The sequence below is a fragment of the Pinus tabuliformis genome, chromosome 6 (assembly GCF_031772625.1).
Source record: "Pinus tabuliformis cultivar Carrire ecotype Pingquan chromosome 6, CPIR1, whole genome shotgun sequence".
Classification (NCBI taxonomy): Eukaryota; Viridiplantae; Streptophyta; class Pinopsida; order Pinales; family Pinaceae; genus Pinus; species Pinus tabuliformis.
In genome coordinates, this window is record NC_142292.1 from 2,098,487,404 (window position 1) to 2,098,502,206 (window position 14,803).

The 14,803-nt window shown below is 38.8% G+C and overlaps 1 protein-coding gene across 1 annotated transcript in view; it reads left to right on the forward strand.

Moving 5' to 3' along the window:
* Window positions 1–14,803, forward strand: part of LOC149267635 (protein ORANGE, chloroplastic-like) — a 440,170-nt gene that overhangs the window by 319,761 nt on the left and 105,606 nt on the right. The window contains exon 7 of the mRNA XM_089433757.1: window positions 9,905–10,041. Within this exon, the coding sequence (XP_089289883.1) occupies window positions 9,905–10,041 (137 nt within the window). The remainder of the gene's footprint in view (window positions 1–9,904; window positions 10,042–14,803) is intronic.

The following is a 14,803-nucleotide window of genomic DNA, read 5'->3' on the forward strand; positions in this document are numbered from 1 at the left end:
AAGATGAAATGTTTGCTCTGGTGCAACAGGTAATGGCATGCCGACCTCCTGCTCATAGTTATGCTTTGTTCCTCCATGAACAGTACCTGTTCTTCTGTTTGGAGAGCATCCATCAGGAGATAAGCCATGAAATCGAAGATCTGATACAGTTTCTGCGGATCCTGAGGGGTCACAATATCCTGAACCAACACTTGATGTGCGAACTCTACATGCACGATTATTTTTTGGGGACCGATCAATCATTCAATCCAATGCCATATGTGGGGGATATTCAGTTGAGAGCCTTCACCTCCTTCATGATTAACTAGGTTAAGTGGAAGAAAGCCTTCGACACGTTCGAAGAGAACCAAGCGAACATGCCACTTGTAGTTCGAGCAGAGCATTGTCAGGTTGTGAATATTTTTAACAAACATCGTACCTTCTTGGGAATAGAAGGACGGAAGGGTCAGATGCTAGCAACATAGAAGTGGTGCACTGACATGTGTACAAAGCAAATTTTTACTTGTCAAGAGGAGGCCCAGGCCGACTGTCAGAAACGATGGGTGTTGTCGTCATCTGCAGTAAGGATATGCAAACCTTTTGGGGCCCCTAATTTTGTTCAGGCTTTAGACAGAATACCACGATATATCACATGTATTCAGACCTGTGGGACCTGATGGATGGGTTTGAGATTTCGTTTTCCCATTGTTTGGTTGCCAGCTGAGCAATACACACCAGCTTATGTGGTACACAAGGATTGGTGGAAGGAAGTCCTTCACACAGATGGATACAAGGTTCCCGGAACATAAATGGCCGCGAAATATGACCTCGCATAGCTCCATGCTGACCACAGTGGCTCTAACACAGATCTGCGCAGGAGACGAGCTACATGAGGACATGCAGAAAGGCTAGTTGGGGGGAGATGTTGGTTGCTAAATTTGCCCACTTTTTACCCGTCTTTTATCCCTTTCCTGTACTCATTTCATGTCCTTGTTGGTCAATTTGTATTCTAAACAGCAAAGGTACACCTATTGTCATGTCTTTGTGAATTGTTAATCAATGAAGCGTAGTCGTAGGGGATTATTGCCTAAAGTGACTTGCTAACTTAAGTTTCCGTGCAGATTTGGAGGAATGATGATCAAAAGCATGATTCAACATATGATGACTATCGAGCTGGCAGCGCTATCTTTGGATATCAACTGCAACGGTGGTTCAACCTATCGACTAGCACAAGTGCTATCTTTGAATTCTATTATATCTCAAGAATCGCTATGTATTTGCAAGCAGACAACTACCATAATCTTAGGCACTATTAGTTGTTAATGAAATGTATAAGTAGTGATTACGGGGCTGGGAAAGCCACCGCTAAGAGATATGGGAGATTTCTGAGTTGTAACAACAGACCTCTGTAATGATATTTTGATTAATACAATTGTTGATCTTTTGAGTATTTTATAGATCTCGATCTTGCCATAGCCTTGATCAGGGAGTTGGGCCCACTCTCCTGACCAGGCGCTGTTTTTCGATGTGTTATCTCTTTGTTGTGTAATGATTTCAGTGTGTTGTTGTGAGTCTTAACCTGTTGTTACAGTCATAACTTGTTGTTACACATTGTTATGTTATGATTAAATGTTCAATGCTAGGTAGGGAAACTGTGTCCTACATATACCTTGCATGATAGCCTTGAAATAACTAGTCGAGCCTCGGGTTGACAAATAACGTGGGCTTCGGTGAATTGCAGGATTCATATCTGAACACGAACAATAGCAAGCCCTATCCACGAGACCATCTCTTGCCCTAGGCTGATTTGGGTTAGTGTCCTCACTTGGGTCATTGTATTTGTATTTCAAAAGAAAATTAATCCTTTGATCCTATTCTCCTCCCCAATAAGGTCAAGTCCCTCTTTGAGTGATCAATCATACGGTGGACCTAGTTTGGGTCCACTTGGCTTCTCTGTGATCCCACAACTTTGTAACTCATATTCTACAAGGATTACATCTAAGACATTTCTCCACAAGGATCCTTAGGCCTCGGAAGCCTCTTGTCAAGAGATATTCTCAAACCCTAGGCTTAAGTATCCTCCTAGCCCTTCCAAGAGAGCACATCACCTTGCTTCTTAAGAAAGTAAGCCATATAATTGAATCTCTCTTGTGAATAGGCTTTAAGAATCACCCTCTATCCATTCACTGATCTACTCATCCTTGTGATCCGTCTTATACCAAGTCTCCTCCCATCGGTGAAAGTTCTTAAAGAGCAGGGAGCCTTATTTGAGGTGGCAGTGGGAAATCACTCCATTGTTGCCCCTTGAACTAGTAGTTTCTCTATAAATTCCCTCCTAGGACCCTGCTAGTTTGAGAAGGAAGTTTTGACAGACGATGACTATGCCATGAGTGCACACGCACCACTTGAGCAGAAGTGGGGAGACATCAAGTGGTAGTCAGGTGGACTACAGACGATGAGGGGCAGGTCCTCGAGGTACTCAACCTCTTGGATTAGACCTTTCTAGGGAGCCCCGAAGAGGAGTAGCAGGACTGGCTAAGCTGGGTAGAGACAGATGCGGATGGAGTGGCAGAAAGAGCTGTAGTGCAGGAGTCTTGAGACAGCGCGAGGCTAGCAAGCTACAACAGTGCGAAAGGCACAAGAGTGTTGCACTAGTCTGGGATGGCACAGAGAGGTGTGCAATGGTGCGAGATGCAGGGAGTTGTTGCAGCAGTGCAGAGGTCAGTTGAGGGAGCACTTGTCGCGGCAGAGGGAGCTTTAACATCAGGAGGGTCTCTAGCCTAACAAAGAGGTCAGAGTTGGGAGATCAGTTACTTACTTCTCAGTGACTAAGTTGTAGTGCAGCAGTGGGCAAAATGATGCAACATGATGAGAGGAGGTGCAGTGCGGATGCAGTGCTGGGAGGAAGGACTAGCAGCAGCATGGATGCAAAGGGAGCTATCATACAGATGCAGCAGTGGCAGTGGCAAAACCATGGGCAATAGTACAAGATACATCAATGCAGAGGATGGCGGCAGCAGGCCTAGCATCAGCGCAAGGACCGATGCCGGATGATCAGAGTAATACTCAGTGAGGAGTATTGCTAGAGCACAGTGCTCGCTAAGAGGGAGTGTTGATTTGGGGTAGCATCGGATGTGCTCTAGCCACGAAATTTGGTGGAGAGGTTGGGGCACATGAGATCTCCAATACCCAGAAAGGGTTTGGGCAGATTCTAAATAGTTCAGGAGATATCAAAATAATTAATATTTTTAATGGAGTCCTTAAGTCTAAACTTAGGGAAAATAAAATATTAATGTGTGTTAATATGAAACTGTGTTAGAATGGTCCAAAAGACATGGTTCAAGCCAGATCTAATCTTAGCTGTTGATTAAGGACTTAATCTCGGTCGTTGATATGTCAACAGGAAAAGTATAAGAGGAGGTTTGAGGGTCACTTGGAGAATACACTAAAGTAATCAGTCATTCTATTCTCTAGAGCGGGGTTTGCTAAGAGAGATAGAATTAGTGATCAGGAGTTGTAGCTGAGGGGCATTGAATACAGAGAGATAGACAGACAGAGATAATGTCGGGAGAGCAACGCAGTAGCCGGGGAGAGTGACACAAAGCCATCCAGGGCTCACGCAGGGTCACGCAGAAGCAGTCGAGATCTGCGCAGAGCCTCAGAGAGGCCATCGTTGCTGACGCAGAGGGCCAAAAAGCTGATGCAGACCCATCCAGGGTGACGCAGGGCTAGCATTGGGAAAAGAGGGGTTGATGCTAGGGTTTCTAGGGCAGATTGGTGCTGAGAAGCTGCCGGAAGGATTATCCAGGGTTTCAGCCCGGAGATTTGTTTCAAACTTAGAAGTATTACTGCCAAGGAAATCCTCTATTGGGTAAGCTAGTTTCGACACCCAAATTGTTCTTTGATATTGCTTAATAAGAAAACCCTTAGATAGTTACACCGGTTTTCCCACATTTGGTTTTTCTGGGGACATTGGTCCAAAAATAATGGTGTCATATGGTGTGATTGTTTCTGTTTCTTTCAGTTGTTGATCTGTAATATGTTGAGCATGCACTAGTGTTTATTTTCAGTATTTACATTGTAAATAACTTGTTAAGTAACAAAACAAGTAGATAGGAATAAATTAGATAAAGTGCATGGAGGGTTTCTAACTAAGTAGACTTAGAAACTACAACAAAATCAACACCAGTGTTTCTCCAAAAGTCAAGAATCCAGAGGTATCAAAGAAGGCGGAGTCTCAGGAGGAGCAAATAGATCTAGCCACTACCAGTGGAAGAACGAGCAGGGAACTTTGACAGATACTACGAGATGCAAAGAATTTCGTTGGAGCTCCTAGGAATGAGAAAAGGGAGTGCAGACAACTAGATAGATACCAAGCTTTGGTGGCTTAGGTTGGAGAACCCTCTAGTTTTCAGGATGTCATTCAACATCAAGTATGGGTAGATGCTATCGTGGAGGAATACAGTTCCATAATTGTCAATGATGTCTGGGAAGTGGTGCCTAGACCTCAGAACAGGTCAGTTGTAGGTTCAAGATGGATCTACAAAGTCAAATATGCTGCAGATGGCAGTGTGGAAAAATACAAAGCCAGGTTCGTGGCTAAGGGGTATGCTCAGAAGGATAAATAGACTACAAAGAAACCTTTGCCCCAGTAGCTAAGTATACTTCTATTAGATCCGTGATATCCCTTGCAACACAGATGGGGTGGGAGATTCACTAGATGGACGTCAAGACTGCGTTCTTGAATGAGGTGATAGAAGAAGAGGTATACATTGAACAACCAGAGGGTTTTGAGACACAGGAGAAGAAAGCTCATGTGTGCAGGTTGAAGAAAGCCCTGTATGGGCTTAATCAAGCACCTAGAGCATGGTACAATCAAATTGAAGGTTACTTGCAGAAGATGGGATTCGTCAAGAGTGACGCAGATCCCAACCTCTACTATGTGATTGTAGAGAATGGGCCTCTAATTCTGGTGTTATATGTGTATGACCTTTTTCTAACTGATTCATCCAGGCTCATCAAAGATTGCAAGGAAAACCTAGTTATCGAATTCAAGATGAAGGATTTGGGAGGGATGCATTATTTTCTGGGGTTGGAAGTTTGGCAGTATAAGGGTGAAATTTTCCTTGGACAGGAAAGATATGCTACAGAGATTTTGAAAAGGTTCAAAATGCAGGACTGTAGACCTATGGCTACTCCAATGATTACCAACTAGAAGAAAATTGATGCATTTGAAGATAAAGAAGTCGATCCCACCTTGTACAGGCAACTCATACAGTCCCTAATGTATCTGGTCAATACCATGCCAGACATTTGTTATGCTGTCAACACCCTCAGTCAGTTCATGGTGCAACCAAAGAGGGCACACTGGGCAGCAGCCAAGCATGTTCTTAGATATGTACGAGGAACAATTGAGCATGGATTAATGTACACCCGAGGCAATGACATCAGGCTGAGTGGGTTCACTGACGCAGATTGGACTGGAAGTTCAGTAGATCAGAAAAGTACCACTCGGTATAGTTTCAAGATTGAATTAGGAATGACCTCCTGGTGTAGTAGGAAACAAAAATCCGTAGCTCTGAGCTCAGCTGAAGTTGAATATATGGCAGCTAGCACAACATCGTGTGAAGCCATATGGCTTAGGAAGTTGCTTGTGAATCTACTCAGGAGAAGAATGGAAGCGACCAATATTTTGTGTGATAATCAAAGTTGCATCAAGCTCTCTGAGAATCCAATTTTTCATGATCGGTCGAAGCACATTGACCTCAGGTGTCACTTTATCAGACACTGTGTCTAGCGAGGAGCAGTACAGTTACGGTACACTCCGACAAGAGAACAGGTGGCAGACATTCTCACTAAGGCTCTAGGAAGAACAAAGTTTGTTTATTTCAAGGAGAAGATGGGGATGATTGAGAATCCATTTCAGTAGTAGAAGCGGATAGTGCAGGGAGTTGTAGTGCAACAATTAGCAGTAGCAGTGCTATGGGCATCATATTGAGAGGGAGTTGTAGTACAGATGCAGCAATGACAGTGGCAATGTCATGGGCAGCAGTACAGGTTGCAACAGTGTAGTGGATGAAAGGCAGTGGGTCGAGCATCAGCAGTGCAGAGGACTGATGTTGTGGATCAGGGTGATATTTCTACTACTAGAGCACATTCCTCGCTAAGAGGGAGTGTTGATTTTGGATAGCATCGGTTGTGCTCTAGCTCCAAAATTTTGTGGAGGGGCTAGAACACATGAGATCTCCAAGACCCAAAAATCGGTTGGTGAAATTCCACCTGGATTGTATTTTATTAAAATAATTAATCTTTTTAATGGGGTTCCTATGTCTAAACTTAGGAAAATATAAATATAAATGGGTATTAATGAAAATATGGGTGAGAAGTTCTTAAGAGACGAGGATCAAGTCTAATTTAATCTTAGCCGTTGATTAGAAATAAGATCATGACCGTTGATATCTCAACAGGAAAAGTATAAATGGAGACTTGAGAGTCATTTAGAGATACACCGGGCCAATACTCAGTAACCCGAGGGAAATCGATTCTCAAGGAGTAAGAGTTCGATTTGAGAGGGAGAGTTGCGGCATAAAGGAAGAGGAGGGTATCAACATCAGTCAGACACTGAGGAGGAGGTGACGCAATGCTTCAGAGAGACAACGCAGAGGGAGAGCTTTGAGAGATAGCATAGCTAGGGACGTAGTTCTCACAAATGACGTAGAGTTGATGCAGTGAAGGCTGGAGGGTCTCTAGGGTGTCAGAATTTCTCCAAAGGGAGGAGGAAAATTATCTCAGGTGTTTTCTTGAAGGTTTCTCTATGTGCTGCAAAATCATTCCTTGTAAATAGATTGTTGCTGAAGAATAATAAATAAACCCTCACATGCTTCACTGGATTTCCCACATTGGGTTTTTCCAGGGACGATTTTCCAAAAATAACTGTGTTGATGTGATTGATTCTTGTGCTTGTATTTCTTTGTTCTTTTCTATATGTTATTATGTGACCACTGCAGTAGAATTTACTTTGATGTTTACTGAAGGGTTTTGTAAATAACTTATTGTGAAAAATAAGTAGGAGAAATAAATCAGTTACTACAGTAGAGTTTCATGTTTGAAATTTTCACATTCCCATTTTCTCTGGGGCATCCAGATTGTATTCAGATATTTATTGCCAATAATAGAAACCCTTAGATTTGCTGCACCGATTTTCCCACATTGGGTTTATCCAGGGACGATTGTCCAAAAACAAGTGTGTCAATGTGATTGTTCATACGCTGATGTTTCTCTTGCCTTTTAATTTTTAGTTCTTAATTTGTGAAGTCTGCAATTGAATTTATTTTGATATTTACTGAAGCATTGGTGAATAACTTATTGTAAATAAGTAGGAGAAATAAATTAATTGCTGCAACAATATTCACATAGAGCTCATGTTTGGCTTTTTCCATGTGCTAAATTTGTATGTCCCAACCATCTTTTGCATTTTGTGGTACATTCCCTGTTGATAGTGGCCAAATTATGCTTTTTCTTTCTTTTTAACTGCATCAACCTTCAGGGCATCGTTCCAGGCCTAACCCAAGGTGTGGAAAAGGGGAGGGGGAGGCTATCCCTATGTGGACCTAACGGACACATGTGGACCCGGATGGGAAAAGAGGTGAATGGGGCTAAAATGAGTGGAAGGTATATGGTGTCGGGAAGCGGGACCACAGAGCCAAAATCAGGATTTCCCATGTAGTGCCTAAAGCTAATGGCCAGTAAAGGACATCCCACGGGACTAGGATACAAGGCTAACTGGGAAATCGGGCAGTGGAGACAAGAGTACATACCTAGCCCATTCTTTCAGTTGAATCCCCCTACCAATCAATGCCCAAAAGTGCCCATGACAAATAAGGAAAATTACTCAACTATACCAATGAAAAGCCATACTTTCGGAGTTGGGAGGCCCACCTTCAAACATACAATCATAACAAATGCGCGAGGGACCACATAGTCGGCTTAGGTGGTAGACATAATGGCACATCGAGCTATCTGGTGGCTGAAAGGGGCTACTGGCTGCCAGTTGAGGACCATCTAGGAGAAAAAAATTCTTCCATGCATAATACCCACAAGTGGTGGGAAACAAGGCCATTACCTCAGCCATTTCCAGTTTTTGTACTAGCATTTTCTATATTAATAGAATAAGTCTGAGTTCCACTGCATGTGCATTCTGTCAATTTTCAGTTGCAGTTCATATTTTCCTGTTTGTCGATTAATGTTATGGTTTCAATTTGTGAAATGTGTTTGTGAAATTAATGGCATAAATTCTGAAGCAAATTTTCTGCAAAAAAATTATTTGGGATATTACAGATGCCCAATCCGTATTGATCCATTGGTAAAATGCAAATATCCCAAGTGACCAGAGGAATCTCTTTCACTCTACCCTGCTTGCCTGATAGAAAACTTTTGAGTATGTTTTCTAGTATTTGATTGGCTTCTTGAGAGGTAAAGGTACAGGAGTAATAAATATGCCCTGTTGCTATAATTCTTTCAACAATCATAACCTTCTTAAAAAGGGGAAGATTGAGATTATTCCAAGCTTGATTTTTTTCCCAAAATTGGCCATATCTGTTTTCATTGATTGGCAATAGGGAACTGCATACTATTGTCCCGGGAACTTGTCCTTCAGGTGGACAGCTTAGGAACAATAGATTTGCACTTCTAATGCTCCTTCCATTTTGGAGTCAGTGCATGTCAAATTGAAAGTTCACCAAAATTTGTAGCTTTGACAATATTCTTTGTTTCCTGCACAAACCCACTGAAATCTTTGTTAACTACATGCTTGTCTGCATGCTTTATCATCAACTAAAGGTGCTATCACCCTCAGACCAGCAGGGAATAAGAAAAAAATTTAAGCTTTAATGATCGGTGTCTTTTCTTAGGGATTTATGGAGTGGGATAAATAATAAAATAAGTGAAGTGAGAGCTGAAGTCTCGCTGATTTGAGAAAACGCTAGATGCAAGAACCAATGAAAGAATCCACAGCAACAGATACCGATTCATTGTCAATTCTTCCGCTGACAATATCATTCCAAGCACTGCACTAAAACTGAAAAGTTAAGGCGAGAATGGAAACATCATGAAAACTGTATGCAGATTACTGATGTGGCACTCCATACCCACTTGCTTTAGATCTCTTTTTCGATGCTAAAGATAGAATATGAAATAGCACCCCCATTTAATATTATCTGTCTTCCCGAGTGCTGATCTGGGCATGCAAATCAAAATTAGCATGTCTCAGAAGAGGCATTAAAATTCTATTGAATCTGCAAGTCTCTCTTCCAAAACGCATAGGCATAATCCACCTTGTATGCTCTCCAACACTAGTGCCTAGCAGGTCCAAACATGGTCCTCAAAACATGGATAAATTATCTCCATAAATTATCACATTCCTTTTGAGAAAAGTGCCTAACATGGACTTTTTATAAATACCTTTCCGAAAATTGATCCACTCATAATCTTCCAAGCAGCTTATCGTGATGTTTATCAAAGCCAAGAATAGCATGTAGAAAAGTGAACGAATCCTTCAAGATAGGTGCTCAACATGATAGATGAAATTAGCAGGAAGACGTGTAAAATATCGAAAATGTATGCTCATGCACATGCTCAGAACTGAGTACACACATTTGCTCAAGGAAAATTTCTCTGTTGATGCATAACAAAGGGAATGCCAAAATAATGTATGTTCTCTGCAGGCTTTATGATCTTCCATTTATGATTGAACCAATTAGTATCTATTTTCTCTTCTTTTCTTTGATTTTTCTTGTAATTTTTTATTATTTTTTACCAGTTTAATTTATCTCATATTAATATTCCACATCCCATTGAACCTCTTTGAAGAATGAAAAATGCATGGCTATACTTATGCTAATTTTTGTTGTATTTTACTGCTTTACAGGATATTTGGCCTGCGCCCGTTGTTCCAGCACAGGCTCACTTGTGCTTGTTGAACCAGTAGCAACTGTCAATGGTTCGGACCAGCCATTATTGCCCCCTACGACTGAAAGATGCCCTAATTGTTTAGGGGCAGGAAAGGTAGCACTGTCAACCAGAGTCTTCCATCTTGAAGTGTCATATTCAAGAATTTAAATTATAGTCTGCCTTATTTAGCGGGACTTGCAAATCACAAGCCTAATTGTTTGTTAAGTGTTTTCAATAATGTTTTGAATCATAAGTTGTCCCGTGTTTTGTACAATAAGTTGAAGACTTCTGGCTTCAATTACCCTCTCAGAAGAAGGATTTCACATTCTTAGTAGATTCTTGAATAATACAGGAAAAACTAAAATAATCTAGGGAATGAAAAATATAGATACTCTCCAATGAGATCATCCGATGTATGAAACAATGGACCCATCATCTGGAGACTGAATGAAGACATAAAGGGCCATTGCTACCACTAGCAGAGGACATGGGAAGGACTTTAAATATCAGTGAATTACTTGTCATTTTGAGTTGGAATAGGGGTGAATCAGGTACTATCAGTATAGATCACAGCAAGCACTGAAGTTGGGGTGGGCCCTGACATTTTGTAGGTTAGATTTATGGTGCTGATCAATTTCGGGTAGAGCTGAAATAATTCTTAAAAGTATCTCCAAGGCAAATGTAACAAATAAAATATATATAAATAATGTAAATGATAATAAGCATAAATAATTATTAGTTAACTAGTAATTAGGCTGAAGAGGCATGTGTAAATGAGACATGACTCTTCATGAAGAGACACTTGCCTGATATATAAGCAAGCCTCTCGTTCTCATTTGAAAATTCATCATCATTCTTATTCATTTTAATATATAATAATTGTATCCTCATGGATATATTTATATTCCAAGTCTTTGGGAGTAATTAATCTATAGAAGGAACTTTGTTCACTTCATTTGGTATCAGAGCAGTTCGGTCCTCTAAGTTGCTTAACCGGTGCACAGAGCTCGTTCTCCGATCTAGGTCCTTGGCTATCGAAATTCGTCAACCGTGTTGCCGTACAATTGAAGCATTTTGCTCAGAATTTGGGAGTTTCTCCTTTTCTCCATTTTTCTAGGGCTTTGGCCATTAAAATTAAAATTAAAAGAAAATTCGCTAGTTGGAGGGTCTCCAATTCGCTAGTTGACCTTTGGCCATTAAAAAAAAAATAACCAAAAATAAATAAAAGTAAATAAATTAAAAATAAGAAGAAGAAGAAGAAAAAGTAAAAAAAATGAAAGAACAAAAAAAATCAAATTATATTAAAAAAAGAAGAAGAAGATTTAAAATCACTTGGTAGAAGCCCATGGTTTTAGAAACAACCCATCGTAATTGCCCATGGTATTTTAAAAAGTTCAAAAAAAAAAAACAAAAAAACAAAAGGAATGCGTTTTACTTTTTACATGGAGAACATTTTAACGGAGGTTTTAAAAACAACCCATGGTAATAGCCCATGGTATTTTAACATCGTGACCGTGTCATATGAAAAGACGTGACCTTTATATTTATTAAGTGGGGTGACATTAAAAATTTATCAAGGGAGTAATTAAGTATATAAAAAAGGACCAATTTATTATTAAAAAAGAAGAAGTGAAACTATTATTATTATAAGATAATAAAGTCATTTTGAAAAAGGGGTCTTAATATAAAGAAATACATACATATATAGAGGGCAACAATATAAAGGAGTATTTTTTTTAATAAAAGGGTATTCAAGTTTTTAACAATCCACATTAAAGGAAAATATTTGAAAAATATATATAGAAGAAATAAGTGATATTTTATAATAAAAATAGCTCTAGTTGACATATTGTTTACGTAAAAACATCGAGGCAAAAATGGAGACTAGTAACGAAAGGTTTCCTGAAACCTTTAGTACATGTGTTTACACACTATTTAAAATCAAAGGATCACTCGCAGGAAGAGACATCATAATCTCTATCAGTCCTACTAAAAAAAGTAATTATGTCAGACCTAAATGTGCTAACCAATTGGTGATCCTGAATCAAATGTAGTAGAAACAAATAAGTTTGGCACATGTAACAAACAATACGACATAAGCAATCTACACCTAAATATTGGAGATTATACTTTTACCTCACAATTCACTGTGAAAACCTTATGTTTTAACGATAGTGACATTGTTTTGGGATCACCCTGGATGAAAACTCTAGGATCTGTCATCGTAAATACGAAGAAAATGTTTTTAACATTTTCTTACAAGAAGAAGAAAATAACGCTCCAAGATTTTACACTGAAACCAAATTCAGTAACACCAGAAAATATCTCAGATATTTCAAAAGTAATTTCTCAAAAAGGTAAAAAAGTATTACAAAATATGCAAAAAGAAATTGACAAAATCACTGTTGACAAAAATGAAGAAGTTTCCCGACTTAAAAACCATAGTGAAAAATTGCTGACGCAAATTAAGAAACTTAAGAAGGATAAGAAATCATTAGAAAACCAAGTACAACAACTTATCAAGAAGGAAGCATCAAATGTAGGAATTCAAGTTGATGACAAAATAACAAATACCGATCCAGTGAATGTCACAACTCAGGAAGAAGACAAGCAAGTTGAAGGAAAGACGCGCTTGGATGTTGCGGTTCAGATGATAAACACCCCAAGTGAAGGTGTGGTAACAAACTCAACAACATCATCCCCTGAAGTAAATCAAAAAATTTCCACACACCTAATAAGGGAAAGTAAAGTCCCATATCAGCATCTGAATCATGAGAATAGATGAATCAACCATGCTACATATCTAAACCATTCAGACCAGAAACAACAAACTGATGTTCCAGAGAAGAGTAATGTAACCTCATTCCATTCCTACGATGACAAGTCGTTACAAAATTCCAATGATCAGAATGTTATACAAAAGATTAATCTGGGATGGTCTGATCCCTTTTCAGTGCGACAATTCTGTTTGTCACTAAGAAGATCATATCAACTTGTATCGACGAGGATGACTATCTCGAGAGAGAAAGACGTTCGAAACCGAAAAAGAGATCAAGCCTTTGTCATCGACAAGCTTTGAGGACAAAGCTTTTTGAGGAAAGAGGCAATGTAACAAATAAAATATATATAAATAATGTAAAATAATGTAAATGATAATAAGCATAAATAATTATTAGTTAACTAGTAATTAGGCTGAAGAGGCATGTCTAAATGAGACATGATTCTTCATGAAGAGACACTTGCCTGATATATAAGCAAGCCTCTCGTTCTCATTTGAAAATTCATCATCATTCTTATTCATTTTAATATATAATAATTGTATCCTCATGGATATCTTTATATTCCAAGACTTTTGGAGTAATTAATCTACAGAAGGAACTTTGTTCGCTTCAAAACGACTTTATCACAGGTTTGTTGCTTGCTTGACAAAAGTATTTGGGCATATTGTGACATGAAAAAATAATAGTGCTTCTAGGTGCAAAGAATAACAAAAGAAAAGCATGAACTCCTGTCATGAAGTGAATGTACATAGCAGTTTCTATTACTCCTTGTTGACCATGCCACCTACACCTACCTAAAAGTCAGTGAGAAAAGCCTTCAACCCCACAAGGTGTGGTTGGTGGCAGGGAACTCAGAGAAGGGGCTGTCACACTAATCCCGACTCTCTCCGTTTGAGCTATCTCCTAGGTTAGCTAAGGGGGGTGGTCCCTAATGAAAAGTTAAGTTAAAAGATGTGAGTTTCTAGGAGAGCGTTATAGTGAAAATGGATTACTTTTAAGGATTTATGAGCAAATATGAAGTGAGCAACTTGAAATAACAATGCCAATCATTAATATGATTAAAAAAAACCATAAAACCAGTGCCTTATAAAGAATTTGCTCAACAATTTAAAGATATATTTGCTCAAAGTAAAATGCAATGCTCTCAAAAGAGAAAACAAAGTAACCCTGAAATATAAATATAAATTATTAGCACAAGATATGTAAGATACAAATTGCTTTTGAGATAATCAACTTTATAAATCAAAACTTGTGAAACATATCTTGCCAAAACCCAAAAAATAGTAATTAACTTGGAAATGTAAAAGAAAGGAAGTGCTAAACCAAGACATCAATATGCAATTGGACTTGAAACATGAAAGGAAAACACTTGTTTGAAATGATTACAATACTTGCTTTTGGAATAGACTTTGCATATGAAAACTCAAATCATCAAGAGACAAGTAAAGTAAATGTAATGGAAAGTGTTATTGATTAATTTTATTAATTAGCTTTACAACAAAGATTACAATTTAACTCTTCAATCCTCAAATCTCACCCTCGCCCAATGATATGGATCTCACAGTGAGGAGACAATAGAGGAGTAGAGGATCCCTAAGATGTCTACTTCAACCAACTTATGTTGGAGGTAAAATTTTAATGAGGTTTGGGGCCTTCCTACACTAAAATGCCTAGATGAAATGCAAATTGTGTTAATTCCCCAAATTAAAATAATGATACATGCAAATGCTTCAAAGAGATTGATTTGCAATGCTTGAAAATGAAATAGTGTTCAACATAAGTTGCAATTATAATTTCAATTGGAGGAATAAAATTAGTTTAGAAGTGTTGCATGTGTTTCATCAATGAATTAAAATGATACAAGTAATTTGCTTGAAAGTAAAATTTGTTTCAAATAGACAATGACAATAAATTGCTCCAATATTCAAGATAACGATGTAGCATAAAATTGAAGCATGTATTCAAGTGCTCATGAAACAATTTACCAAGGTAAATGGAAACGAATCAAAGTTTGTTAAGAATATAAAATGCTTGCATGTAAAGGATGAATTGCCCAAAGTAAAGTGTAAACTTGTAGCTCCAAGCAACAATGAGAA